Source organism: Bactrocera latifrons, unplaced genomic scaffold (genome assembly GCF_001853355.1).
Source record: "Bactrocera latifrons isolate USDA-ARS-PBARC rearing strain unplaced genomic scaffold, ASM185335v1 scaffold_115, whole genome shotgun sequence".
Taxonomy (NCBI): Eukaryota; Metazoa; Arthropoda; class Insecta; order Diptera; family Tephritidae; genus Bactrocera; species Bactrocera latifrons.
In genome coordinates this window covers 309618-332500 of record NW_017534575.1, presented here as the reverse complement: position 1 = coordinate 332500, position 22883 = coordinate 309618, and the positions used below count along the sequence as shown (strand labels likewise).

General features: G+C 34.9%; 5 protein-coding genes across 8 annotated transcripts in view; 2 read left to right on the top strand and 3 right to left on the bottom strand.

Moving 5' to 3' along the window:
- Nucleotides 1-11: 11 nt before the first annotated feature.
- Nucleotides 12-1629, bottom strand: LOC108976758 (dolichyl-diphosphooligosaccharide--protein glycosyltransferase 48 kDa subunit). Its single transcript, XM_018946044.1, has 2 exons — nucleotides 1395-1629; nucleotides 12-1329 (listed from the first exon to the last, which is right to left on the bottom strand). The coding sequence occupies exons 1-2, from the start codon at nucleotides 1531-1533 to the stop codon at nucleotides 122-124; spliced, it is 1347 nt and encodes a 448-aa protein (XP_018801589.1). The 5' UTR covers nucleotides 1534-1629; the 3' UTR covers nucleotides 12-121.
- A 445-nt stretch (nucleotides 1630-2074) lies between these two features.
- LOC108976712 (splicing factor 3B subunit 1) lies at nucleotides 2075-6629 on the top strand. Its single transcript, XM_018945978.1, has 5 exons — nucleotides 2075-2159; nucleotides 2373-2771; nucleotides 2820-2899; nucleotides 2959-3141; nucleotides 3206-6629. The coding sequence occupies exons 1-5, from the start codon at nucleotides 2132-2134 to the stop codon at nucleotides 6488-6490; spliced, it is 3975 nt and encodes a 1324-aa protein (XP_018801523.1). The 5' UTR covers nucleotides 2075-2131; the 3' UTR covers nucleotides 6491-6629.
- An 18-nt stretch (nucleotides 6630-6647) lies between these two features.
- Nucleotides 6648-8298, bottom strand: LOC108976723 (inositol polyphosphate multikinase). Its single transcript, XM_018945989.1, has one exon. The coding sequence runs from the start codon at nucleotides 8067-8069 to the stop codon at nucleotides 7038-7040; it is 1032 nt and encodes a 343-aa protein (XP_018801534.1). The 5' UTR covers nucleotides 8070-8298; the 3' UTR covers nucleotides 6648-7037.
- A 338-nt stretch (nucleotides 8299-8636) lies between these two features.
- LOC108976591 (probable nuclear transport factor 2) lies at nucleotides 8637-11307 on the top strand. Of its 3 annotated transcripts, none has more exons than XM_018945811.1 (5): nucleotides 8637-8722; nucleotides 8811-8939; nucleotides 9248-9319; nucleotides 9381-9479; nucleotides 11112-11307. In XM_018945811.1, the coding sequence occupies exons 2-5, from the start codon at nucleotides 8832-8834 to the stop codon at nucleotides 11223-11225; spliced, it is 393 nt and encodes a 130-aa protein (XP_018801356.1). In that variant the 5' UTR covers nucleotides 8637-8722; nucleotides 8811-8831; the 3' UTR covers nucleotides 11226-11307. The 3 variants fall into 3 exon arrangements, 2 of the variants coding, with proteins under 2 accessions (XP_018801356.1, XP_018801347.1); XR_001993970.1 differs by adding an exon at nucleotides 9645-10060 and having other exon boundaries at nucleotides 8694-8939; nucleotides 11112-11199; XM_018945802.1 differs by having other exon boundaries at nucleotides 8700-8939.
- Nucleotides 11308-11689: 382 nt separating this feature from the next.
- LOC108976563 (ATP-binding cassette sub-family A member 3) overlaps nucleotides 11690-22883 on the bottom strand; it is a 13756-nt gene continuing 2562 nt past the window's right edge. The window contains exons 2-15 of one of the 2 annotated variants that reach the window (XM_018945763.1): nucleotides 20941-21178; nucleotides 20295-20853; nucleotides 20072-20215; nucleotides 18391-19620; nucleotides 17098-17371; nucleotides 16524-17016; nucleotides 15197-15537; nucleotides 15010-15135; nucleotides 14736-14945; nucleotides 13338-13476; nucleotides 13098-13280; nucleotides 12122-12781; nucleotides 11982-12047; nucleotides 11690-11929 (exon numbers count right to left, since the gene is read on the bottom strand). In XM_018945763.1, the coding sequence (XP_018801308.1) occupies nucleotides 11755-11929; nucleotides 11982-12047; nucleotides 12122-12781; nucleotides 13098-13280; nucleotides 13338-13476; nucleotides 14736-14945; nucleotides 15010-15135; nucleotides 15197-15537; nucleotides 16524-17016; nucleotides 17098-17371; nucleotides 18391-19620; nucleotides 20072-20215; nucleotides 20295-20853; nucleotides 20941-21158 (4818 nt within the window). In that variant the 5' untranslated portion in view covers nucleotides 21159-21178 and the 3' untranslated portion in view covers nucleotides 11690-11754. Of the gene's footprint in view, nucleotides 11930-11981; nucleotides 12048-12121; nucleotides 12782-13097; nucleotides 13281-13337; nucleotides 13477-14735; nucleotides 14946-15009; nucleotides 15136-15196; nucleotides 15538-16523; nucleotides 17017-17097; nucleotides 17372-18390; nucleotides 19621-20071; nucleotides 20216-20294; nucleotides 20854-20940; nucleotides 21179-22883 lie in introns of those variants that run through there. The other variant, XM_018945772.1, reaches the window with a different exon arrangement.

Here is a 22883-nt window from a genome sequence, read left to right as displayed (position 1 = left end):
CTAAGAGAAAATTTTACTTGTTTCTTTAATCGATTTCTTTATTTGTTCAAATCTGAAGATGTATTTATTAGCTTAAAAATTACATTACAATTTCGCCTACTTGGTGGCAGTTCATCTTTGTTTATTGAATTTTTTTGTCATCTGCTTTACCACTCTTTGCAGAGACTGCATTATTTTCTTCCTTGAAGTGTAAAAACACAAATGAAAAGATAAAAACGCCAATCATCATGGAGAAAGCACTGCTGTAGTAGGGGTATGCACTAGGAATGAATCGTTCATATTCTGTATGTTCCAGAGGGCGAACAGATACTTGGGTGGTATTGTATAGGTGCGTGTAACCAACTCGATCGTAGTTTATCTTGAATTGATACACTCCGTACACGTCAGGTATCTTAAATCTAGCTTCATAGCGTCCACCGTTTACTTGCTTCAGTGTAGTACGTATGAATGGATCGATTCGAACAAATTCCAACTGCACATCATTTGCTTTGAACGGTTGCCACTTTTCCTCCACCAATTCTTCTATTGATATAGTATATACAACTGGATCGACAATTGTGTAAGCTTGTTCTGGCGGTAGAGACTCTCCTTCCTTGTGGTGGTTCACTCTAGCAACACGTAAACGTCCACTTTCGCCGAATGCCCATCTACTGATTGCTGTGGCTACGCCTTGATTACTTGCTTGTTTGTTTATTGTTCCATCTCGTGCATTTTGGACAGGTGCTGTAAAAGCTTCATCAGAAAAGAAGTGTAGAGATCCAGAAAATACAACTCGAGCATTATTACGAGCTTGCAAAGCAGCAATAAGCAAAGTCTCCCGTCCCACTGCGTGTGGGTATTCTTTTACAGTCTGTTCAGGATTATAACTGTACGCTGTACTTTCTGCAGACAACAAATGTAATACTAGCGGATTTTCTTTATCTGCCAATAACCCAGTTCCTCGATAAATTAAGGGAGCAGACTTCTTGGCACCAACAATAATTGGAGCATCGATGAGGTTTCGTGCTGAAGTCAATATAGTAGTGTGATCCCCAACATCAGAAACATCATAATTTAAATGATCTATAACAGAAGCTCCTTCCTCATCAACTTCAAATCCACATTCTGAAGCGAATTCACGCAAAGCATCACCCGATTGCTCGCTAGCAGCAACTAAAACGTTACCACCATCGTCAACGAATTCCGTCAACTTTTCAACGCTCAGATCTCCTCCGAACTCCTCAACACTGGGTGCAAATATAATAACATTTTTGTAAAGATATTCTCCATATCGTGAAAGCACTAGCCCAGAGTCGTCAGCCAATTTATAAACAAGTTTAAATCCCCGTTCTGTTGAACAATAATATTTCATTTATAATTGACCACGTCACTTCAGATCACTGATAGTAACTTACCTTGCAACGATTTAAAGAAAATTGAATGGGTTTCTCGAATTGCTAAATTATCTAACAAAACCAATGTATTAGCATCGGACTCCAACACAGCGTTTGAAGTTTGTAGAAATACGCAAATAAATACAAAGTACTTCCACATTTTCCTTAAATTTACAATAACCAGAGAATGTTTGAACAAATATCCAATGTGAAAAAGTTATACGCCCGACAGAGAATTACCAAACACTTGTGAGAAAAGAAATTTTACCGGCTACCGAGTTGCCAAGTATTATTTGCTTTACATGGTTGCAATGCAATTAACGTAAATTAGATATAGCTATATTTAGATTTGTTTAATTTAGTTAATCTACTGGACTGTGATTTTTAAGAATATTGTTGTTTATTTGTATAAAAATTTGCTTAATAGACAACATTTCTTTTTCTTCTAATAATTACAATATAATTTTCCTTCATTGCTACATTTCTCGTTTCGCAGTTTAATTTCATTAGTAAATTATTATATAATTTTTAATCATTATAAAATATTAGAGTATTAAAGATTAGTATATATCGTCTCTACAATCAAATTGTAAAGTTGATGTGTATATATCTTCAAATCATTTTTATTTAATTAATTTAATTTTGACTTCACAGAGAAAATAAAACATATGGCAACGTGTTTATTATAGTTTTGACATTTAATTAATTTAGTAGCTAGCGCTTATTTTTCGCTCTACGTATAGTGAACGTTGAAAAATATGGAAAATATTCCGCGAACACACGAAGGTAAACTTCTTTTTATTAAATATTCGAAATTATAAATCAGTAAACCATAAGTGTAATTTTGTAATTCACATACCACGTAGGGAAAGATTGTATTTGTGAGGTCTAAATCAGGGATCGATTCACCTCGTTTTTGTCATATTGATTTACCTTTTGCAATAAGAAGAAAAGTTACACAGAATTCAATAAATTTCTTTATTTATTTTCTCTTTCTAGATATTGAGGCTCAAATTGCCGATATTCAAACCAAGAAAAAGGAAATTCAAAAAAATTCATCGACTGGAGTTGGCTTATTGGACAGTGGTGGATTTTATGATACAGAATTATATGATGAAGGCGGCGGAAAAGGAAAGAATCGTTATGAGGGCTATAACACTTCAATTGCAGCAAATGACGAAATGGATGAAGACGAAGATGATGGATTCCCGGTACCCCAAAAGCGTACAACTTATACGGCACCCATATCCGTTTTAAAAGATGTCACTCAGGGTAAGGAAGATGTTGATCCAATGGCGGATAGACGTCGACCAACCATAGCAGATAGAGAGGATGAATATAGGCAAAAAAGACGTCGTATTATTATATCTCCTGAGCGTGCTGATCCCTTTGCTGATGGTAAATAATTGTTTAATTAAAATGATCACTTATTAATATCTATCTCAGGTGGAAAGACTCCTGATATTGGATCCAGAACATATCCCGATATAATGCGTGAGCAAATGCTGAAAGGAGAGGAAAGTGAGGTGAGTAGCTTAGTTCATATTACGGAAGTAAAAATTAATTTGGTTTTTATTACATGCAGCTTCGCAGAAAAATACAAGAGAAATCTAAGGAAGGCACATTGGTAAAAACTTCGAATGGGGAGGCGACTAAAGAACCGACAACGCGTAAGCGAGGACGTTGGGATCAAACAGTTAGCGAAAGTTTTGTACCTGCAAAGGTATCTGCAACACCTAATAGTGCAGCAACGCCTAATTGGGAAGATGTAAGACTAATTATTTTAAAATTTTATAAACATTAATTCCATTTATCTTTTTTTTTTTTTTTAGAAAACACCAGGTGATCATCGATGGGATGAAACACCTGGCCATAAAGGTAGTGAAACACCTGGGGCCACGCCAGGTTTGGGGACACGAATTTGGGATGCGACTCCGGCACATCCAACGACGCCGAGCCATGAGACACCTGGTCAAGAAAAATCAGCTCGTCGTAATCGTTGGGATGAAACTCCTAAGACGGAACGTGAAACTCCCGGTCACAGTGGTTGGGCTGAGACCCCAAAACCAGACCGCGGTACAAGTGATAATGTTGTTGCTGAATCAACACCAGGTGCTTCAAAAAGAAGATCACGTTGGGATGAAACTCCATCAAATGCGACACCGTCAATGACACCCTCTTCTGCAATGACGCCTAGCCTTACACCAAGTATGACTCCACATACCACGCCAGGTCACGTCACACCACTCTTAACACCAGGTGGTACCACACCAATTGGAGTAAAGGCAATGGCCATGGCAACTCCAACTCCGGGCGCATTAGCCGCAATGACACCAGAGCAACTTCAGGCATACCGTTGGGAAAAAGAAATTGATGAACGCAATCGGCCACTAACAGATGAGGAACTCGATCAAATGTTTCCACCTGGGTATAAAATATTACCACCGCCTGCTGGTTATGTGCCATTACGCACACCTGGGCGCAAGTTAATGGCCACACCCACACCAATTGCTGGTACCCCTGCTGGATTTTTTATTCAAGTCGAAGATAAAAATGCCAAATTTATGGACAACCAACCAAAAGGACAAAACTTACCATTTATGAAACCAGAAGATGCTCAATATTTCGATAAACTGCTTGTGGACGTAGACGAAGACAGTCTTTCTCCAGAAGAAGCTAAAGAGCGAAAAATAATGAAGTTGCTTTTAACTATTAAAAATGGTTCACCTCCAATGCGTAAATCATCACTTCGACAAATAACAGACAAGGCACGTGAATTTGGAGCTGGACCACTATTTAATCAAATTCTTCCGCTACTTATGTCTCCAACGCTTGAAGATCAAGAACGACATTTACTTGTAAAAGTTATCGATCGTGTCCTATATAAGTTAGATGATTTAGTGCGTCCTTATGTACATAAAATTCTTGTCGTTATTGAGCCATTGCTAATTGATGAAGATTACTATGCCCGTGTAGAAGGCCGAGAAATAATTTCGAATCTAGCTAAAGCGGCAGGCCTTGCCACTATGATTTCGACAATGCGTCCTGATATCGACAACATCGATGAATATGTCCGTAATACAACGGCACGAGCATTCGCCGTTGTGGCGTCGGCGTTAGGTATTCCATCCTTACTACCGTTTCTCAAAGCCGTGTGTAAGTCGAAAAAGTCATGGCAAGCTCGTCATACCGGTATAAAAATCGTGCAACAAATTGCCATATTAATGGGCTGTGCTATTTTACCGCATTTAAAAGCTTTAGTGGAAATTATCGAACATGGATTAGTGGATGAACAACAAAAAGTGCGAACAATCACAGCCTTGGCCATTGCTGCATTGGCTGAAGCAGCTACGCCTTATGGCATTGAATCTTTTGATTCCGTTTTGAAGCCTTTATGGAAGGGTATTCGTACACATCGTGGTAAAGGTTTAGCTGCGTTTTTAAAAGCTATTGGTTACTTAATTCCATTAATGGATGCCGAGTATGCCAATTATTATACCCGTGAAGTGATGTTGATTTTGATTCGTGAATTTCAATCACCAGATGAAGAAATGAAAAAGATCGTATTGAAGGTAGTAAAACAATGTTGCGCTACTGACGGTGTGGAAGCACAATATATTAAAGAAGAGATTTTGCCACACTTCTTTAAGTTCTTTTGGAATCACCGAATGGCTTTGGATCGTCGCAATTATAGGCAGTTGGTAGACACCACGGTAGAAATTGCCAATAAAGTTGGCGCTTCTGAAATCATTAATCGAGTTGTTGATGATTTAAAGGATGAAAACGAACAGTACCGGAAAATGGTAATGGAAACCATAGAGAAGATTATGGGCAATCTAGGAGCTGCAGACATTGATTCACGTTTAGAGGAACAACTTATTGATGGTATACTATATGCTTTTCAAGAACAAACCACCGAAGACGTGGTCATGTTGAATGGTTTTGGTACAATTGTTAATCAGCTAGGCAAACGAGTTAAACCATATTTACCACAAATTTGTGGAACAATTCTTTGGCGTTTAAATAATAAGTCTGCGAAAGTGCGTCAACAAGCAGCAGATTTAATATCCCGCATTGCCATAGTTATGAAGACTTGTCAAGAAGAAAAATTAATGGGACATTTAGGTGTTGTATTATACGAGTATTTGGGAGAGGAATACCCAGAGGTTTTGGGGAGTATTTTGGGTGCGCTTAAGGCAATCGTTAATGTTATTGGTATGACTAAAATGACACCGCCCATTAAAGATTTACTACCACGACTGACACCTATCCTTAAGAATCGTCATGAGAAAGTACAAGAGAACTGTATTGATTTAGTCGGAAGAATTGCGGATCGTGGACCAGAATACGTTTCAGCGCGTGAATGGATGCGTATATGCTTTGAGTTACTTGAACTTCTTAAAGCGCATAAAAAAGCTATTCGTCGCGCTACAGTGAACACATTTGGTTATATAGCTAAAGCAATCGGTCCACATGATGTCCTCGCAACTTTGTTGAATAATTTGAAAGTACAAGAACGACAGAATCGTGTATGTACTACAGTAGCTATTGCTATAGTGGCTGAAACTTGTCGACCCTTTACAGTACTCCCTGCATTAATGAATGAGTACCGCGTCCCAGAACTGAACGTGCAAAATGGAGTACTCAAATCACTTTCTTTTCTCTTTGAGTACATAGGTGAAATGGGAAAAGACTACATTTATGCCGTATGTCCCTTGTTGGAAGACGCATTAATGGACCGCGATTTAGTACATCGACAAACTGCTTGTGCTGCTATTAAACATATGGCACTTGGCGTTTATGGTTTTGGATGTGAGGATGCATTGATTCATTTGCTGAATTACGTTTGGCCAAATATTTTTGAAACATCACCTCATTTAGTTCAGGCATTTATGGATGCTGTTGATGGCCTTCGTGTTTCACTCGGTCCTATAAAAATTTTGCAGTATACACTCCAGGGACTATTTCATCCGGCTCGTAAAGTCCGAGATGTGTATTGGAAAATTTACAACTCTCTTTACATTGGTGGACAAGACGCATTAATAGCTGGTTATCCAAGGATTACTAACGATCCAAAGAATCAATATGAACGATATGAGCTGGACTATATGCTTTAAAGTGCGTCTATATAGCTGGGGAAACATTTTCTACAATACAAAAACTACAACTGTAGCCGTACAATGGTTTTTTTTTTTTTTAGATGTAACAATAATTCCGAAACAATTATATATAGAAATAATTTTATTTCAACTAAAATCTTCCATTTTCATTAGTATATAGCATTTTTGGAGGTGAGTGATTTCGTTTTAAGATACTAATATCAGTTCATATTCAGCAATTCAAGTGTAAAGTTCCAACGTATACAAACATAATTTGCGAATTCATCAAGTAGTAAATTAATTTTTTTACGCTCTTTCCCTTTTTTAACTAAAACGTTGAATTAGGAAATTTGTTTTTTTATTCATTAATACTTTTCTCCTTTTTTTTTATTAACAATATTGAATTATATTAATATACCTATACTTGTTCGAAAAGATTTGTACGTACATGTATATACATACTAGGGTTATAATTTTGTGTTCCCATCTAAGGGGTATAAATAACAATAGTCTTCATGGAAGTCTTTATGCCAAATATTTTAGAATGCTTATTGTGCTAAATTTGTTATCGGTTCATTAGTTCTTCGAATACCACGATTAGATTTTCTAATCCGAAGATATAGTTGGTATCTAAAGATTGGTTTGTTGTGGGAAAAACATGTGCGAAATCTATCATTTTTACTTTAACCCAATGTGCATCACTTGATTTATATGCAGTGCTTTCCTGTGCATTTAGGTTTACGCTGCCATTGTTCTCTAAATCACCATTTGTCAATTGTGAAATACCATTACCTTGGTGTGCATCATTTGGTAGTAGGAATTTTTCGAGTTGTTCATAGTCGTATACTATTAATAAGGAACTTGCATAGAAATTGTATAGTGTCTGCATCTTAAACCATTCTCGTATTCTGTATAACTGTTTTAATATTTCAAAAACCAATGGTCTAAAAACTCCATTTTGAGCATTTATGAATAGTGCTATTGTCGCGCGGAAACCATCAGAGTCCAAATTTTTACCATACTCTTTGCTAAAGCGAAGTACTTTACGATCTTTGTGCGTATACACCTGGAAGCCCGGAATACACAGCCCCAAAACTTGTTTGCAGCGTACATATTTTTGTTCTTCTACACAACGTTTCTCTTCTGATGCCATAGGATCCCAAGTTCGTTTACCCACTTTAATATCCATTATACAAGGTTTTCGCATACCTTTTGTGAGATCTTCCATTTTCAAGAAAGTGTGCTGACGGTTATTAACAACCAATGTTACTGTTTTATAGTATTTTGGCACAAATGAACTAAGCAGCTGCAATACATTTGAGTCATTTGATTTTTCAGCTTCTTGAAGATTTTCATAAAAACTTTTCTCACGTTCTCCACATTCCGGTTTGCCTAGCGGTTTAAGCACGCAACCTCCATTGTCTTGTAAAAGACCTAAAGAAGATGTATCGAACGTATGACCAGCAACTTGAGTTTCCATAGCTGCGAATCCAGCAGGAAGTTGGATCTCGACCAGTTCAGAAGCAGCGCAAATATTTGTGTGCTTTTCCGTCATTTTTGTAGAAACTTTACTTGGCATCTGTATGTAACTTTTCATTAGTTGGCATCAAAATACTCATAAAAGCATGAGTAATGCAAGTATTGCAAAAGTATTTTCAATTACTACGATTTATTCATATCTAAATTCTTATCCCAAAGTTAATACCGCCTGAAACCGATTTAGCCAATAATAAATGCTGCCAGATATACATAATACTTAGTGCATTTACTTTTGTAATATACTTTAACCACTATACATTCAGGAAAAGTTGTCAGCGTGTTATTACCACATATTAGAATTGATATTAGCATAATTTTGTTAACGTTATCAAATAATTAATTTATTTTACGAATGCATATGAAATATCTTATCCATTTTATGTATTTAATTTTGCTATGATATACCAAATAAGTAGTTAATCGGTAGATGCCTACTTTTAGGTGTCGAAGTAAATAAAAAATTCACAATATCTAGACGTTAGTCCAAATTAATTATAAAGATTTTAATACAACAGTAAACATATAATAAATACATCAGATATTGAATTATTTTACTATTATTTTAATTATTTGACGCACGGTATTAACAAAATATCTATGTACATTGAGATATACTTTCCGCATAGTTAATCTCAATTAGGTGACATTTCTTATTCATATCGCATTGTGTTGGCTACACTGACAGCGCGCAATCAACCGATTTCGCATACGGTAGGGGAGACGAAGTGAATCCGTCGGAATTTGCACGGAAATAATTCCTATTTTTTTATAAGTTACTCGTATTTTTGCATTATTTTAGTTATTGAATTTTGAAGTGAAAATGGCGTTAAATCCACAGTACGAGGATATTGGTAAAGGATTTGTGCAACAATACTATGCGACATTTGACGATCCCAACCTGAGAGCGAATGTGGCCAATTTTTATAGTGTGAGTGTGATTGTGTATTGCAGCTGGTGTGATCACCGCTGCCTCTGTACCGGTGTTGTTGTTTCTACCACTGCTGCTCCACCTTTTTGTTCACAGAATTTCAAATAACACATGTCCATGTTTCCAATTTATATATTTTAGTAGCCAAAGTCACTTAACCGCCATTTGTGCTATTTTTAGCGTAGAATGCTTCAATTATATTACTTCTGGACCATTCCGTTTGCGTTCGCAGCAGCAGTAGCAAAAACTTAATGTGTAAAATGTAGGAGTATCTAATATATATTAATGAATATATAATTATATTCTAGGCGACCGAATCATTCATGTCATTTGAAGGCGTACAATTGCAAGGAGCACCTAAAATAATGGAAAAGTTGTCTGTGAGTACACTTGGGTACCATTCGATTAACTATTTTATTAAATAATTTAATATTTATGTAGAGTTTGTCGTTCCAAAAAATATCGAGAGTTATAACAGCAGTAGATTCACAACCAATGTTTGATGGAGGCGTATTAATCAATGTATTAGGAAGACTCAAGGTAAAATATAATTAAAATAAACATTAAGATTTGTTCCATTGTACGGTTTGAAACAAGTTTCACAAAATGTTTCTTAAATGGCCGGTGTGTATACATAGCTTAATTTAAGTTTTTGATCCTCTCATTGATCTATTTGTGTACACGCTGCATTTGACGCCCTATCAGACCGATGAGGACCAGCCACATGCGTATATTCAAACATTTGTTCTTAAGCCTGTGGGTGGTAGTTTCTTCGTACAACATGATATTTTCAGGCTATCGCTACACGACGTATAGTTATATGGAAAATATGCACTGCGTGCACTGCCCTTAACTCACGCTTGACAGTGGACGCTACAGTTACTGCTGCGATAATAGAACATTTTAATAAACTATGCTAATTTGCTAACGTATGTTACCTTAAATAACGATAACAAAAAAGGAAATCTGAAAGCCAATTATACAAAAATTGCAATACTTTAGAATAATAAATTTGACTGATTGTGACTGTGTCGAGTTTAGTCGCCAGATATGCCGCCAACAACGCCACTACCATTGATGCCGATTTTACTATGAAAAGCGAAGTGAATTCTGCGTTTTTGGTAATAAAACAATCATAAATAATAACCCGATTTTTCGAATGTAATATTTTGAAAATAATTTTCCGTCTAACGCGTTTCGTTGTGGTATTATTTTTATTGGCATATTAAAAAAAAATTTCAATTAACATTATCTAAAGATTCTTAAACGCATGCAAAAACTGTACCACCTACCACCGTACATACACACATAAACATATGCTTGCAATTACCATGACATCCATTTACGTTACAGAAGGGTAAAGTAATTTATACCCCGGCTATGACTGTTACATGTATATTATTTGGGAAATGTTTAATTATGTTATTCATTTTACTAATTGTTGCCCATAAATACCTAAACTACATTCGTAATTATCATTTGTTATTAGAAAGCTTGAATATCTTAGCATAAAAAAGTTTCGTATTAAACTGACAAATTTCTGTAAGTTTCCAATCATTTTCTAATGCCATTGAATAATAATATGACATACTCTTTAGAGAAAAGTTAATTTCTTGGGCATTGTGAATTTGCGAAAAAATTTTAAAATTATTCAATCATTTCTAATTGGATTTAGATAAGTAGATAAATTTTGTAACTTTCAAGTAAAGCTTTCATTAAATTGTATTCCTTTCCTTAACTGTATTTGACGCTTACTTATAATTTTGCAATTTAGCTTAAAAAATTCCCGAAAACACTCCGGCCATTGACTGTGATACTTTTTTTATTCTTATTACCATTTTGTAAATGAATTTTTGTACTTTTGGTTTTGGTACTATCGCTATCATATTGAGAACTTGCTTTTCTACGGCCTTATATGTTATTTTATTGTGATATATGCATATAATTTTTTATAAAAAACCGCAGACCTTTGCACAACCCTTCTAATATTTCACTAGATTTGCCACTTATTTTATACTTATGTTTGCATAACCATTTATTATTAGTGTTTTATTTACATGGATAATGCATACATATGTATGTGTTTTACTCTATTTAGGTGTAATGTTACATATTTTTCAATTGCTATTTTGCGGAGTTAGGTTAAAGTATGTAAAATTTATTTATTTACAGTGTGACGAGGATCCACCACACGCCTTTTCGCAAGTCTTCGTTTTGCGGCCACTCGGCGGTACATTTTTCTGTGCACACGACATCTTTCGTTTGAATATACACGACACAGCCTAGTTGTGTCAACATTTTGATTACGTTTATAATAATAATGATACATAAATATTAAAACAAATGGAGTGATTGTAATAACGTTAGATATTCTGTGGCATTTATTTCGTGTACTTGTAATGGATTTGTTCTATTTGTTATTATGAATCTGAAAATAATATTACAACGTATTTAAAGTGATTGCTGTTGTTGAGGTTCATTTCTCTACTATTCTAAATAACTTTTTTTTTATTTTAATTTATAAATACTTATTTCGACATTACAACTTCAGGTTAATGTGAAAATTTTCTTATTTTTAATGTTACCGTATTACTATATATGTATGTATATATGTTTAAAAATTTGAATTCGGTATTTTTCAGTATACATACATCTATCTTTAATTGAGTTTGCCTTAATTTTTTTGAAAATACTAAACATATCTCATCATATATTATTATATATTATTTACACAATTCGCAGAGCGACAGGTAATTTTTTAACAATAATCCAAATTAGAAGCATACAATTTTTTTTGTAATTTTTCATGATACCCTTATACATTCCGATTGGCTTCAATCGCATTGAAAACATCTTGAATTGTTCCTTGGCTAACGCCGTACTCAGCAATATTGAGGCGTCGTTTATTTTTTTCCATAGAACCATACAAAAATGAATAACTTACAATAGGGACTGGCAAATAAAATTTGAAGCAATTATCGATGCGCACCCTAAAATACAAAAAATTACTTAAATATCGTATAAAATAGTTAGTTACTCAACTGTAATTCAGAATCTTCATGCAAGAAGGTCACAAAACGCACTAAGTTTTCAGCGTCTTTATATAGACTATAAACAATAAAAAACATATAGTATATTATTATGTTTGTAAATAATTTAAATAATATTTTTTTTCAACAGACTTGTCTTTAGCTTCCTCAGCATTCCCACCATCAATCTTCAATTTCACATCTAAGTAAAATCCTTTTGTATATCTACTACGTAGATATTGGGCATTACCAAATGCCCACATCTCGCCCTCATTGTAAATAAGCACACGATCGGCTAATGCCTCTAACTCGATTGCGTTTGATGTTGTGAAAATTAAAGTTTTTCCCAAAAAACGTTTATAACGCAAAACATTCCATATTTCTCGACTAGTGCGTGGGGCAAGTCCACGTGTCGGTTCATCCAATATTGTAACAGTCGGTTGAGCGATCAATGCCAGCGCTATGTTGACTTTGCGACGCCGATCAACGCTGATACCACGTATCGGTTTATCCATATAGGAACCCATAATAAAAGCACTTGAAAGATCTCGTAAAATTCCCTTAATATCATTTGGTACAACACCGCGCAACATGCAAAAGAAGCGTAAAATTTCTCGTGGCGTAAATGTTTCCCAAAGACCATGATCTTGCGGTACAAATGACATTTTTGCAAGTGCTTTCTTAGGTTCATATTTCAGTTCGATGCCATCAATGAATATATCACCAAAAGCAAAATTGGTATGACCAATAAGTTGGCCAGCAACATGCGATTTCCCACTATGGTGTGAGCCGAATAATGCCAAGCTTTGACCCCTACAATCATAAAACAAGAGTATTAAATGCTATTATGAAAATAACTAAAAATTTAATTAATGTCACTTTAGTGGACGCAATATAAAATTATTTCTCTAAATTATTAAAGATAACACAACGTATTGCATATATAGTGAAACTGCCGTATAAACTGAACAAACAAAATTAAGTTGCATGTAATCTTTGTTTTTGGGGGGGGGTGCAACCGCAATGAACTTTTTATTTGTTATTTTTGAAATTATCACGGAGTCGGTATAAAAATGGCCATTAGTTATGTTTTCAAAAAGATGTAAGGGCGTCAAATAATGTTACTCACTCGTTTACTATAAATGAAATTGTATCCAGAGAATTTACTTTTTTAAGTATTTTGTATTCTAGCTGATCTACCATAAAACGTTTTTTCAGACTGCTTTGTAAATCCTGCTCGGCTACATATTGCTTTAACTCCACCACATCACGATCGTCGTAAGGATGTGTTGCGGAATGAAGTGTTTTTATGCTACAAACGTTAATTTTATGAATGCAAGTACAATTACCTATATATAAAGAAACATACTCTCTCTTCGACGAAAACATCTTACGAGTTTTCCTAGATTCTACAACACATATGGCAATAAATAGAAACACAGCTGTTATTAGCATGTAGCAAATTACAACTAGAATTCCGGGATCCTCAAATTTGAAAATAGTTGACACTGTAAAAATATGAAAATATAAAAGCATGAATTTAACTGGACAAATACAATTAATAAGGTAAATAAAAATACACAAATATCTGCATTAAATATTATCATCCGATCTACTAAGTGTATTATGTAAAGATTGCTGGTTATTAGAGAAGAAAATGAAGTTTAAAATCCGAGTGACTGTCTGTCTGTCCGTATGTGCAAGCGATAATTCAATCTGTGAGATACATATGAACATATATTATATAGAAATTCGAAGAGAACACTTTCTTAATAATAATATGTCTGTAGGTCAAAAATGGTTGCAGTCGGATCAACAACTTTTTTCTTTTAAGGGGTTACATGGGTTTCCTTGGGCAAAAACGGCCTTTTTTCAATAATTTTTTTTTTTACATATAAAAATTTAATTATTTTAATGAACTTTTTTTTATTTAAAAAACTCATATTTAATAAACATTTTGTAAAATYTTCAAAAAAAATTATCAAAATGGCAGTCATTACGAAGCCATTTACGGCAGTCCCTCGGAAAAAAAGTGCATCCGCGTTGTCAGCAGAACTTCTTTCAGGATAACCGCAAATAAAATGAAAATTGTATTTTTGGCAGACGTTTTTATAAAAAAATTCAAATTCAAAAAATGAAAATTTCTTGACATTTTTTTTTTAAATAGTTGTAATTAAAAAAAAAATCCTTCGTTCAAGAGCTTGTAAATGATATCTCGAAGACCTGTGTAAAATTTCATCAAGATCGGTAAAGTAGTTTGCGAGAAATCTTGACAACCGACTTTGAAAACATAGTTTTGAGAAAAACGCGTTTAAAGTTTTACCTACTGCGCTCTTAGCCTATACCTGACCACGAGCGTCCACCTTTTCAAGGTTGTATCTCCGAAACTATTATTCGGATCAACTTGAAAATTTAGGACAATATTCTAGAGATGTTGAATTTAATAAGACAAAAAAATTTCGATTTTTTGAAACTGTGAAACCCATGTAACCCCCCAAACTTCCAGTTGACTTTATACCGCATATATCGGCAAATGTGAGATTTTTTAAATAAAATTGAGCGCACATGTTTTTCTAATAATAATATTTCTAATAACAGCACATCTTTAAGACTAAAATGGATAAAGTAAGGTGAAAATTTGCCTTAGACTTATATATATGTATAACTTACAAATTCTATGCTTTGATCCTGGCAAGTTGCAAGAGTATGAAATTTTCGATGACACCCAAACCTAAGTTCTTCCTTACTTGTTTAAATTATTACTTACCACAGCATTGTGGTATAGTAGCACACATATCCTTCTTATCACAATCTTCATCATCCTCGCATGCTTGTTCACAATATTCTTCTTCCTTAGTTTCTGTGTATACATTACTTATGCCATCCATAAGGGCAAATGTAGGAAATATTGCCCAAATATAAAATATTATATCATTGTCCAAGAAAATATTCCAATACACAATATACGAAAATATTCCTTTGAAATATTTGAATAGTTAGCATTAAAATTCCAAAATAGTTTCTGCACTTTCTAATTTTACCTGTTCCAACCTGTATTAAAACTGCTATTAGAAATGCTGACCACATCGTACAATAAAAGTATATAGAGAGTAAATATATCAAGGCTAAGCCAGGTACTCCATAGATATTCATTAATAACATTGCATCTAAAAATATAATAATCAGCAATCAATTAAATTTGAAATGTGTAATAATTCGATAACTTACACATCTTGTGCGAAAACGAATAACCTTCGATGGGCGATAAAGCCAGTATAATTGTATAGACAATGGAATATGAGAAGAACGTTATATAGTCCCATAGAAAATTCACACACCAATACCGTGCCATACTAACACCAGCTATTTTTTGTAGTGTTAACAAATGATATTTACGCTCCTCCACAAGAGGCACAATAAAGCAAGCAATCGATATTGGTATGGCAATTCCCAATACCATTGGTAATAGTAAATGGGTCTTCTCTTGGTCAAGTACGTGAATTTTGGCACGTAATGGCGTGCGTTCTGGATGATTAGCGACTGTAGCAATTGCTTTAATGTCTTTATTTCTAAATAAATAAAAATTAAAAATTTTATATTAATTATATCCTTCATACATACACATTTCGTTACATATACAAATATATATATTTATAAATTATAAGGCCGAACCCTATCTTACTTATTGTTCGAGATATTCATTTTAAAGAAACCCAAACAGACTGTTTCTTAAGTAAAAGAACGACGAGGTTAGTTATATACCGATTATATAATTTTTACGTTGAGTACTAAGTTGCAATATTTTCATTACATCTCGAAACTTCAAGTGAAAAGGGTTTAACACCCTTCGTTATAAAATATACGGCGTATTTTTATTAGGAAAACCTTAGGACTTGGAAGAACAAACTGCGGACATCTCAGAATTCAGTACTTGCAACTTGAAAATATTAAAGCACATGTTCTGAACGATACTAATCCGTATGATTCTTCATGGCATGACCCCTTAACCGATTAATTTAACACCCTTTCTCCGTTGTTCCTTTACTGGACCTTCCGTTGTTGATGTTGTTGTAGCGGTTATTTAATCCCTGCATGCTGGTTTTCATCGAAGTCATCTAAGGAAACGTCATGTTTCGATATGGTCGAGTCACAGGGAGAGGGGTATTAGATGAGTGCTCACTGAACATGCGAAGAGAAGATTGGAGTCATGTGCGGACTAATTACATGCAGAATACATGTTTGGTATGTCGAGTCAATTATTGATAAGTAAGAGTTTAAACTGCTGCAGTAATCAGAACGAAATTGCGGAAGATATTAAGAGGCATCTTTTAACATTCGGAGTAATGTGCTCTGACAGGTCTCAGCTAGTTTGTTTATCTTTCAGTAGATCCATGGCTGTGGATTTGTGAGGAGAAGTGTTAGGCTTCTTGCAGAGAAGAAGCGTGAAAGATCTTTGAAATAGCTGTTTACTGAACCTCCCGTTAGTTGAAAGCGACGAAAAAATCTTAGCGCTAACTAACCGCAACAACAAACAATAAACATAACAATGACTTACGAAAGATACAAATTATGCATTAAATTCAAGACAAGTGGAGCTGTATGGAATATGCGTTGATTAAACCAGCCGGTATATATGTCACCATTAACTTCTACTGCGCCAAATTTGTCCATCACAGTTTCTGATTTTTTTAAAAAACTATCAAAACTAACATGAAGGCAACGAAGCGAGTTTTGGTCAAATCTTAACGAACTTTCGCCAACACGCTTTTTTCTTATAGGGTTGTAGACCTGAATGGTTTTACAGTCTTTGAATGCTGTTAAATCGATGTTTCTTGTAGCACCCAGCTCTATGGGATTGTAGCGTGTTGGTGGTACATTCATACTATGCTTTGCCATTATCGCTATCAAAAGTATGAAAATGAATGAAACGGCCATGGTTATGAGGGGCACAAAGTTTGGCGCTTGATGTATGAGCTTTTTATTTAGTAATGCGTAAGTTTGTTGCCTTCCAAGCTTTTTTGAAGAGATATATTCGCACGTGGGTTTTTCTATAATTATGCGAATAGAAATAACATTTATAATGCCTTTTAACGAAATTTTGTTCAAATTTAAAATGTTTTTATACATACTGTCGCTAATTATGACTTGTTTCGTTTTGCGTGTACCCATTGTCATGTAAATTTCAGTAAGCTCGCTACTCAGTGCTCGCATATCTTTGATGCCAAGATTTTTTTGTTCCTTCTCCAAATGTATCAACATATTTTGAAATTTCGGTCTCATATCAAGTGGCAGTTTATAGTAGAGTAGCTCTCCAATTTCATTTTCCGGTATAACTCCAGGTATAAAACGTCCTATTAACTCAGTTATAGCTTCGGTTGATGCTGTGTCGGATTTGACTATTATCTAAGGGGCAAAGACATAAACAGATAAAAGTTCTAGGAGTAAGTTGTTCAAATTTCTAAGTAGGAGTATGTACTAAGTAACACATTTTTTTTTAATTAATCAATTTCAAAATTTATTGCCAGAATGCAGAATGGGAGATTTATATTTCAAAGTAGTGGGTAGAACCGTAACAAGAAATTATACGGTTGCCTTATCAATGCTAGATTTTACGATCTAACCCAGGTTTTAAATAACTTCTTCAATTGCCCTTAATGTTGCTCGATTTAACCACGTAATAATGACATGAATATAACTCCTGTCATTCTGGAAGCTATTTTTAATAGTACAACAGTATCTCCATGAGACGGATCTCACACCTGGCTCCGGATTTATATACAATTAAGGACCGCTACATCAAAACCATTACGCAAAACTATTGGGGGAATAGGCAAACAACACTTAAAGCAAGAAAAGGTTAACTTCGGTTGCCCCGAAGCTTGATTTTTATGGGTCAGTTTTCATGGCAGCTATATTCTATAGAGGTTTCATATCAGCCGCGTTTTCTTCTGAATTTTATAAACTTCGAGATAAAGGTAATGTTCAGGGTATATACATTTCGCATATGTATACAGGGTTTTTCCGGAAAGTAATATAACTATAACTTTCAAAATAGGCTCCTTTTGCATCGATGCAGCGCTGCCAAGCGCGATTTCCAAGTATTGAAGGCGTCACGGCAGGCATTCTCCGGAATAGCCTTGAGAGCCGAGGTGCATGCAGCTTGGATCCCCTTTGTCGCAGATTTAGCAAATTTCACACAGAATTTTACTGCGTACCTCTACTCTAACGCTGCATTTTTGACTTGCTAGAAACGCTCTCTACGCTCCAGTCGGTGCGCGCATGCTCCGAAGTACAGCCGCGGCGGAAGAAAATCAGTCCTATTAATTTCCGGACAAACCCTGTATGTATGTAATAATTTTGTTTACCCGACGTTTATATAAATATATCTACATAATGCATGTATAATATGTATAAATGATTACCAAATCACAACCGACACCAAATTTATTTCTAAGGAAAAATGGTGTACCATACGTTAAAAGCACGCCTTCACCGAACATCGCAATACGATCTCCAACAGCTTCGGCTTCAGTTATGTCGAATGTGGTCATCACAATAGCGCGTCCATATTTTTCTTTATGTAATATGCTCCAAAATAAACGTTGCTCCTTTCCTTTCATATGAAGTGTAGGTTCGTCAAGTAAAACGATTTTTGTACCACCCGCAATGGCGCAACCCAAACTTACGAAACGTTTTTGACTATAGGTTAATGATTTCACCAACGTTTTACGTTGTATTCGCGTTGCTCTCACAGATTCGAAAAATTTATCTAATTCCATATTAATTTTTTGATTATCTCTTGTTGGTAATTTAATTAGCATATAATATTTTAATGTTTCTTCGACAGTTAGTAAATCAAATAATGCGTTATTTGGCATGCATACATCGATGCTATCACGATATTTATTCCAATGTTCATACAAATCATTATTTTCAATTTGTACTTGTCCCAACAGTGGTCGCCTCCAACCTGCCATTAATTGAATTATTGTCGTTTTGCCGGAGCAATGTGGTCCAAATATGACAGTAATCTCATTGGCATAGATACGCATTGTAATATTTTTAAGTTGTATTCTTCCGGAATCGTATTTGGTGTGCACATTTTTTAAACGTATCAATTCAACACTACTGATGGTGCCGAATTCAAAATTTTCCCAAATTATAGGTTTTTCCAGTATTAAAATATTGTGTTTTTTCGACTTTGGAGCTTTGGCGGGCTTATTCATTGTGGTAAGACAGCGTCCACTACAGCATAAGCTGAATGGCAACGTTTTAATATAAGGCCCTGGACTAAAATACTCCGCTATGGAAATCAATATCCAATAAAATGCACAGTTCGCCAACATCGTTATGACTGGATTTAAAAAATCATCGCCTTTTTGAAGCTCGCGCATTCCATATGCAAATCCATTGTTGGGAAAGCCAATAAAGCAAATGAACAAAATTGTGGTCATTTCCAAATAGTGCTCCACCAAAATTGAGAATAAGGAATACATGGTAATCCATATCAGAGCTCCGAACAATACAGCGTGCAGTGCTTTAGTCGAAATTGAGACTATAAACACGGCGGTAATCAGGAGTGCAATATTGTATGAAATTAGATAAAGGATCAACCAAATAATGTTACTAACGAATTTTCCCTCAAGTGGCAGCTATAAATAGACAGAGCAATATTGTCATAATTATTTGAGATATTAACTTTTTGCAAATTGAAGTTTTATATAACTCGATATGCCTATTTTACAAGACTATTGCTTCGTCAAGTATTGAAACTGCGATAACGTTTTTCAATAACAATCAAAGTATTAAACATAATAAAATAATTAAATATAACTTAATGGAACTAATTTTAATTAGAATTGCATAATGCAGTTGAATCAACATTTGAAAATTTTGTTTTTGTAATTCCGAAAATCTTAATTAAAAATATTTATTTATTTATTTTTTAATTCCAAATTCCGGATTGAAAATTATTGTAATCCCAAAATTCGATATTGTAAGTTTAAAATCGAATTTTTAAACAAAAAGTATTTAATTAAGAAAATCGCAAACTTGATTATATAGTAATATATAGTAAGAGTTCAAGAGAAATGGTTATCTTACCATGACCACAATTGCAATGAATATATCCAAAACTAATAAATGCAAAAAAGAAACAATGCAATTGCCAGTCCAGTACTTGGCATAATCAAATCCATATCTCCAATGATGAGCTAAAATATTCTCTTCTCGTTCACGCCCATACCGCTTGGAATGTTTGATAAAAATAAAAATATATATTTATATATCTATATCTAAAAATGAATCGTTGAAACGCTCATATTACCCATAGAATATTTAGAAATGGTAAAAAGAATGAAAAACTGAAGCAAAACATCGATATACTGGACTTGCTTGTGATAGAACACATTCTCGCATTGGTATGTTGTCGAAATGATCGCACTGTAAATGTTGCGTTACTTATATCTTGATCCTGTGTCTTGAGTAACCATTTAGCAAATATTTGATGTTGCAACTGCAAGAAACCCTCTCGTAAATATAAATCATCTTGCACGTTTTTTTCGCCTGCATCCTGAGCAAGTATACCGCTACAGCGTGTTGCCCAAAGTTCTGTACCCACATGATTTAAGTCCTTTGTTCGAAACTCACTTGGAAAACGTATTTCATTTTCTAGATTATCCTTAGTCGTTGATATGAATTTAACAGCTGCTAGTGTTGTATTTCTGTCGAATCTGTTCATCATTGATTTTTCTGTTTTATATGACTTTGCTTCGATTAATTGCAGACTTTTTGCAACTTCATCCATTATACCGGTAGCCGTTTCATCGTCTGGAGTATATGTAAGATTTGTTGGCATTGGTTTTCCAGAGACGCTTAATAAGGATCTAATATAATGGTATACAGTAAATCAAATGCGATTCAAATATTGCTCATACAAAATTGAAAAAATAGTAATTTTTTTCCAAACTTACTTTAGAATCTCTAAATTATTGAGATTTTGTCCGTCATATATCACAATCTTTTTAAGGTCATCATCACTCAGTTCATTATTGATCGACGGGGTTGTAGGGAACAGAACAACGAATAAATAACATATAATTATTATAGCTATTTCTGAGATGGTTTTCTTAACTGAACGAATTTCAAATTTAAAATTTTTACTAACGGCAGTTTTAACCGAGGCCGGCATTTTAGGTGACTTATTTAGAGCTACAATAAAATATAAAAATGCATATTGCATAAGGTTTTAGTCTGAAAGCAATAATACAAATTTGCTTTTGTAAATTTCCAACAATAAATGTAGGTTTTATACATTTATAATTATATGGATGTATATTAACGTATCCGTTATTTCTCCAAGTTAATTGTTTTTCTACCAACGCCTTTCATAGTTTCAGTATATGGTCTAAAAATAATAATCCTTTATAAAAATCCTTTACTTTCAATTTCAACCGCGCTTGAATCATATCTTTCTGATATGCATATAATAATATAGGTTTATTATACCATATTTTACATTAAACAAGTAAATATATAACTTTGAAAAAGTGATATTCTACTACAAAATTTTCTTCTCTACAAGAAAGATCGTAAAGAATTTTTCATAAAAATATTCACTTAAAGGTGTAAGCTGTTAAAGTTCTACATCAAATGGTACAAATGGTTCAAATGCACTTTCTGGTTGCTCATACGACATGGTGTACATATAAATACCATACGTCAGAATTTTTTGTAGAGCGGAAAATTATGTATTACAATATCTCTGATTCGAAAGTGAAGATTTATTTGCTTTAAGATAAAAAAGTTATTGTAAGTGATCAAAAACTCCCATTTAGTAAAATATATAGGAAAAATAATAAAATCAGGCTGCCAGCTGGCTCTATAAAAGGCAAGCAGCAACCGTGCCTGGCCATCGCTTGCGTGACTTTCGCGCCACCATGTAATTCGATTTGGAACTCACAAGTTGACTTGTTCATCGGTTGAAGCTAGCTTTCAACTTGCTCTATATAAGTAAAGCAGGCACCGTGCTTGGCCAATGCTTAAGTGACACTCACGCCGCGATGTTGTGTGATTTAAAAGTCGCGCGGTAAAGTCGCAGGAAGCTAGCTGCCAGTCGGCTATATAAGTAAAGCAGGCAGCGCGCCTGGCCAGTGTTTAGGTGACTCTCGCGCCGTAATGTTATGAGATTTGAAGGTCACGCGGCAAATTCGCAGGAAGCTGACTGCCAATTCGCTATATAAGTAAAGCAGGCACCGTGCCTGGCCAGTGCTTTGGAGACTCTCGTGCCACGATCTTGTGTGATTTGAAAGTCACGAGGTAATTTCACAGGAAGATAGCTGCCAGTTGGCTATATAGGTAAAGCAGGCAGCGTGTCTGATCAGTGCTTAGGTGACTCCCGTCGCGATCTGGTGTGACTTCAAAGTCATGAGGTAATTTCACAGGAAGCTAGCTGCCAGTTGGCTATATAAGTAAAGTAGGCAGCGCGCATGGCTAGTGCTTAGGTGACTTTCGCGCCGTAATGTTATGTGATTTGGTAAATTCGCAGGAAGCTAGCTGCCAATTCGCTATATAAGCAAAGCAGGCACCGTGCCTGGACAATGCTTGGGAGACTCTCGTGCCGCGATCTTGTGTGTTTTGAAAGTCATGAGTCCATTCACAGGAAGATAGCTGCCAGTTGGCTATATAACTGAATGAATGAATGAATGATAATGAGGAATGCACTGCGACCTTTGGTCTATTGTGCYCTCTCCTTCCTTACATTGCCTCACTTAGCCCCAGCCCATTRATGARGTCCAGTAGGCTGCTAGGCGCTAGCGAGGCAATGYGATCCCTATCCGGAAATGGAACTCCAAGGGCCTTAGCTCTGCGAATACAGACTGCTGTGCAGTCGATCAGCAGATGCTCCGGAGTTTCA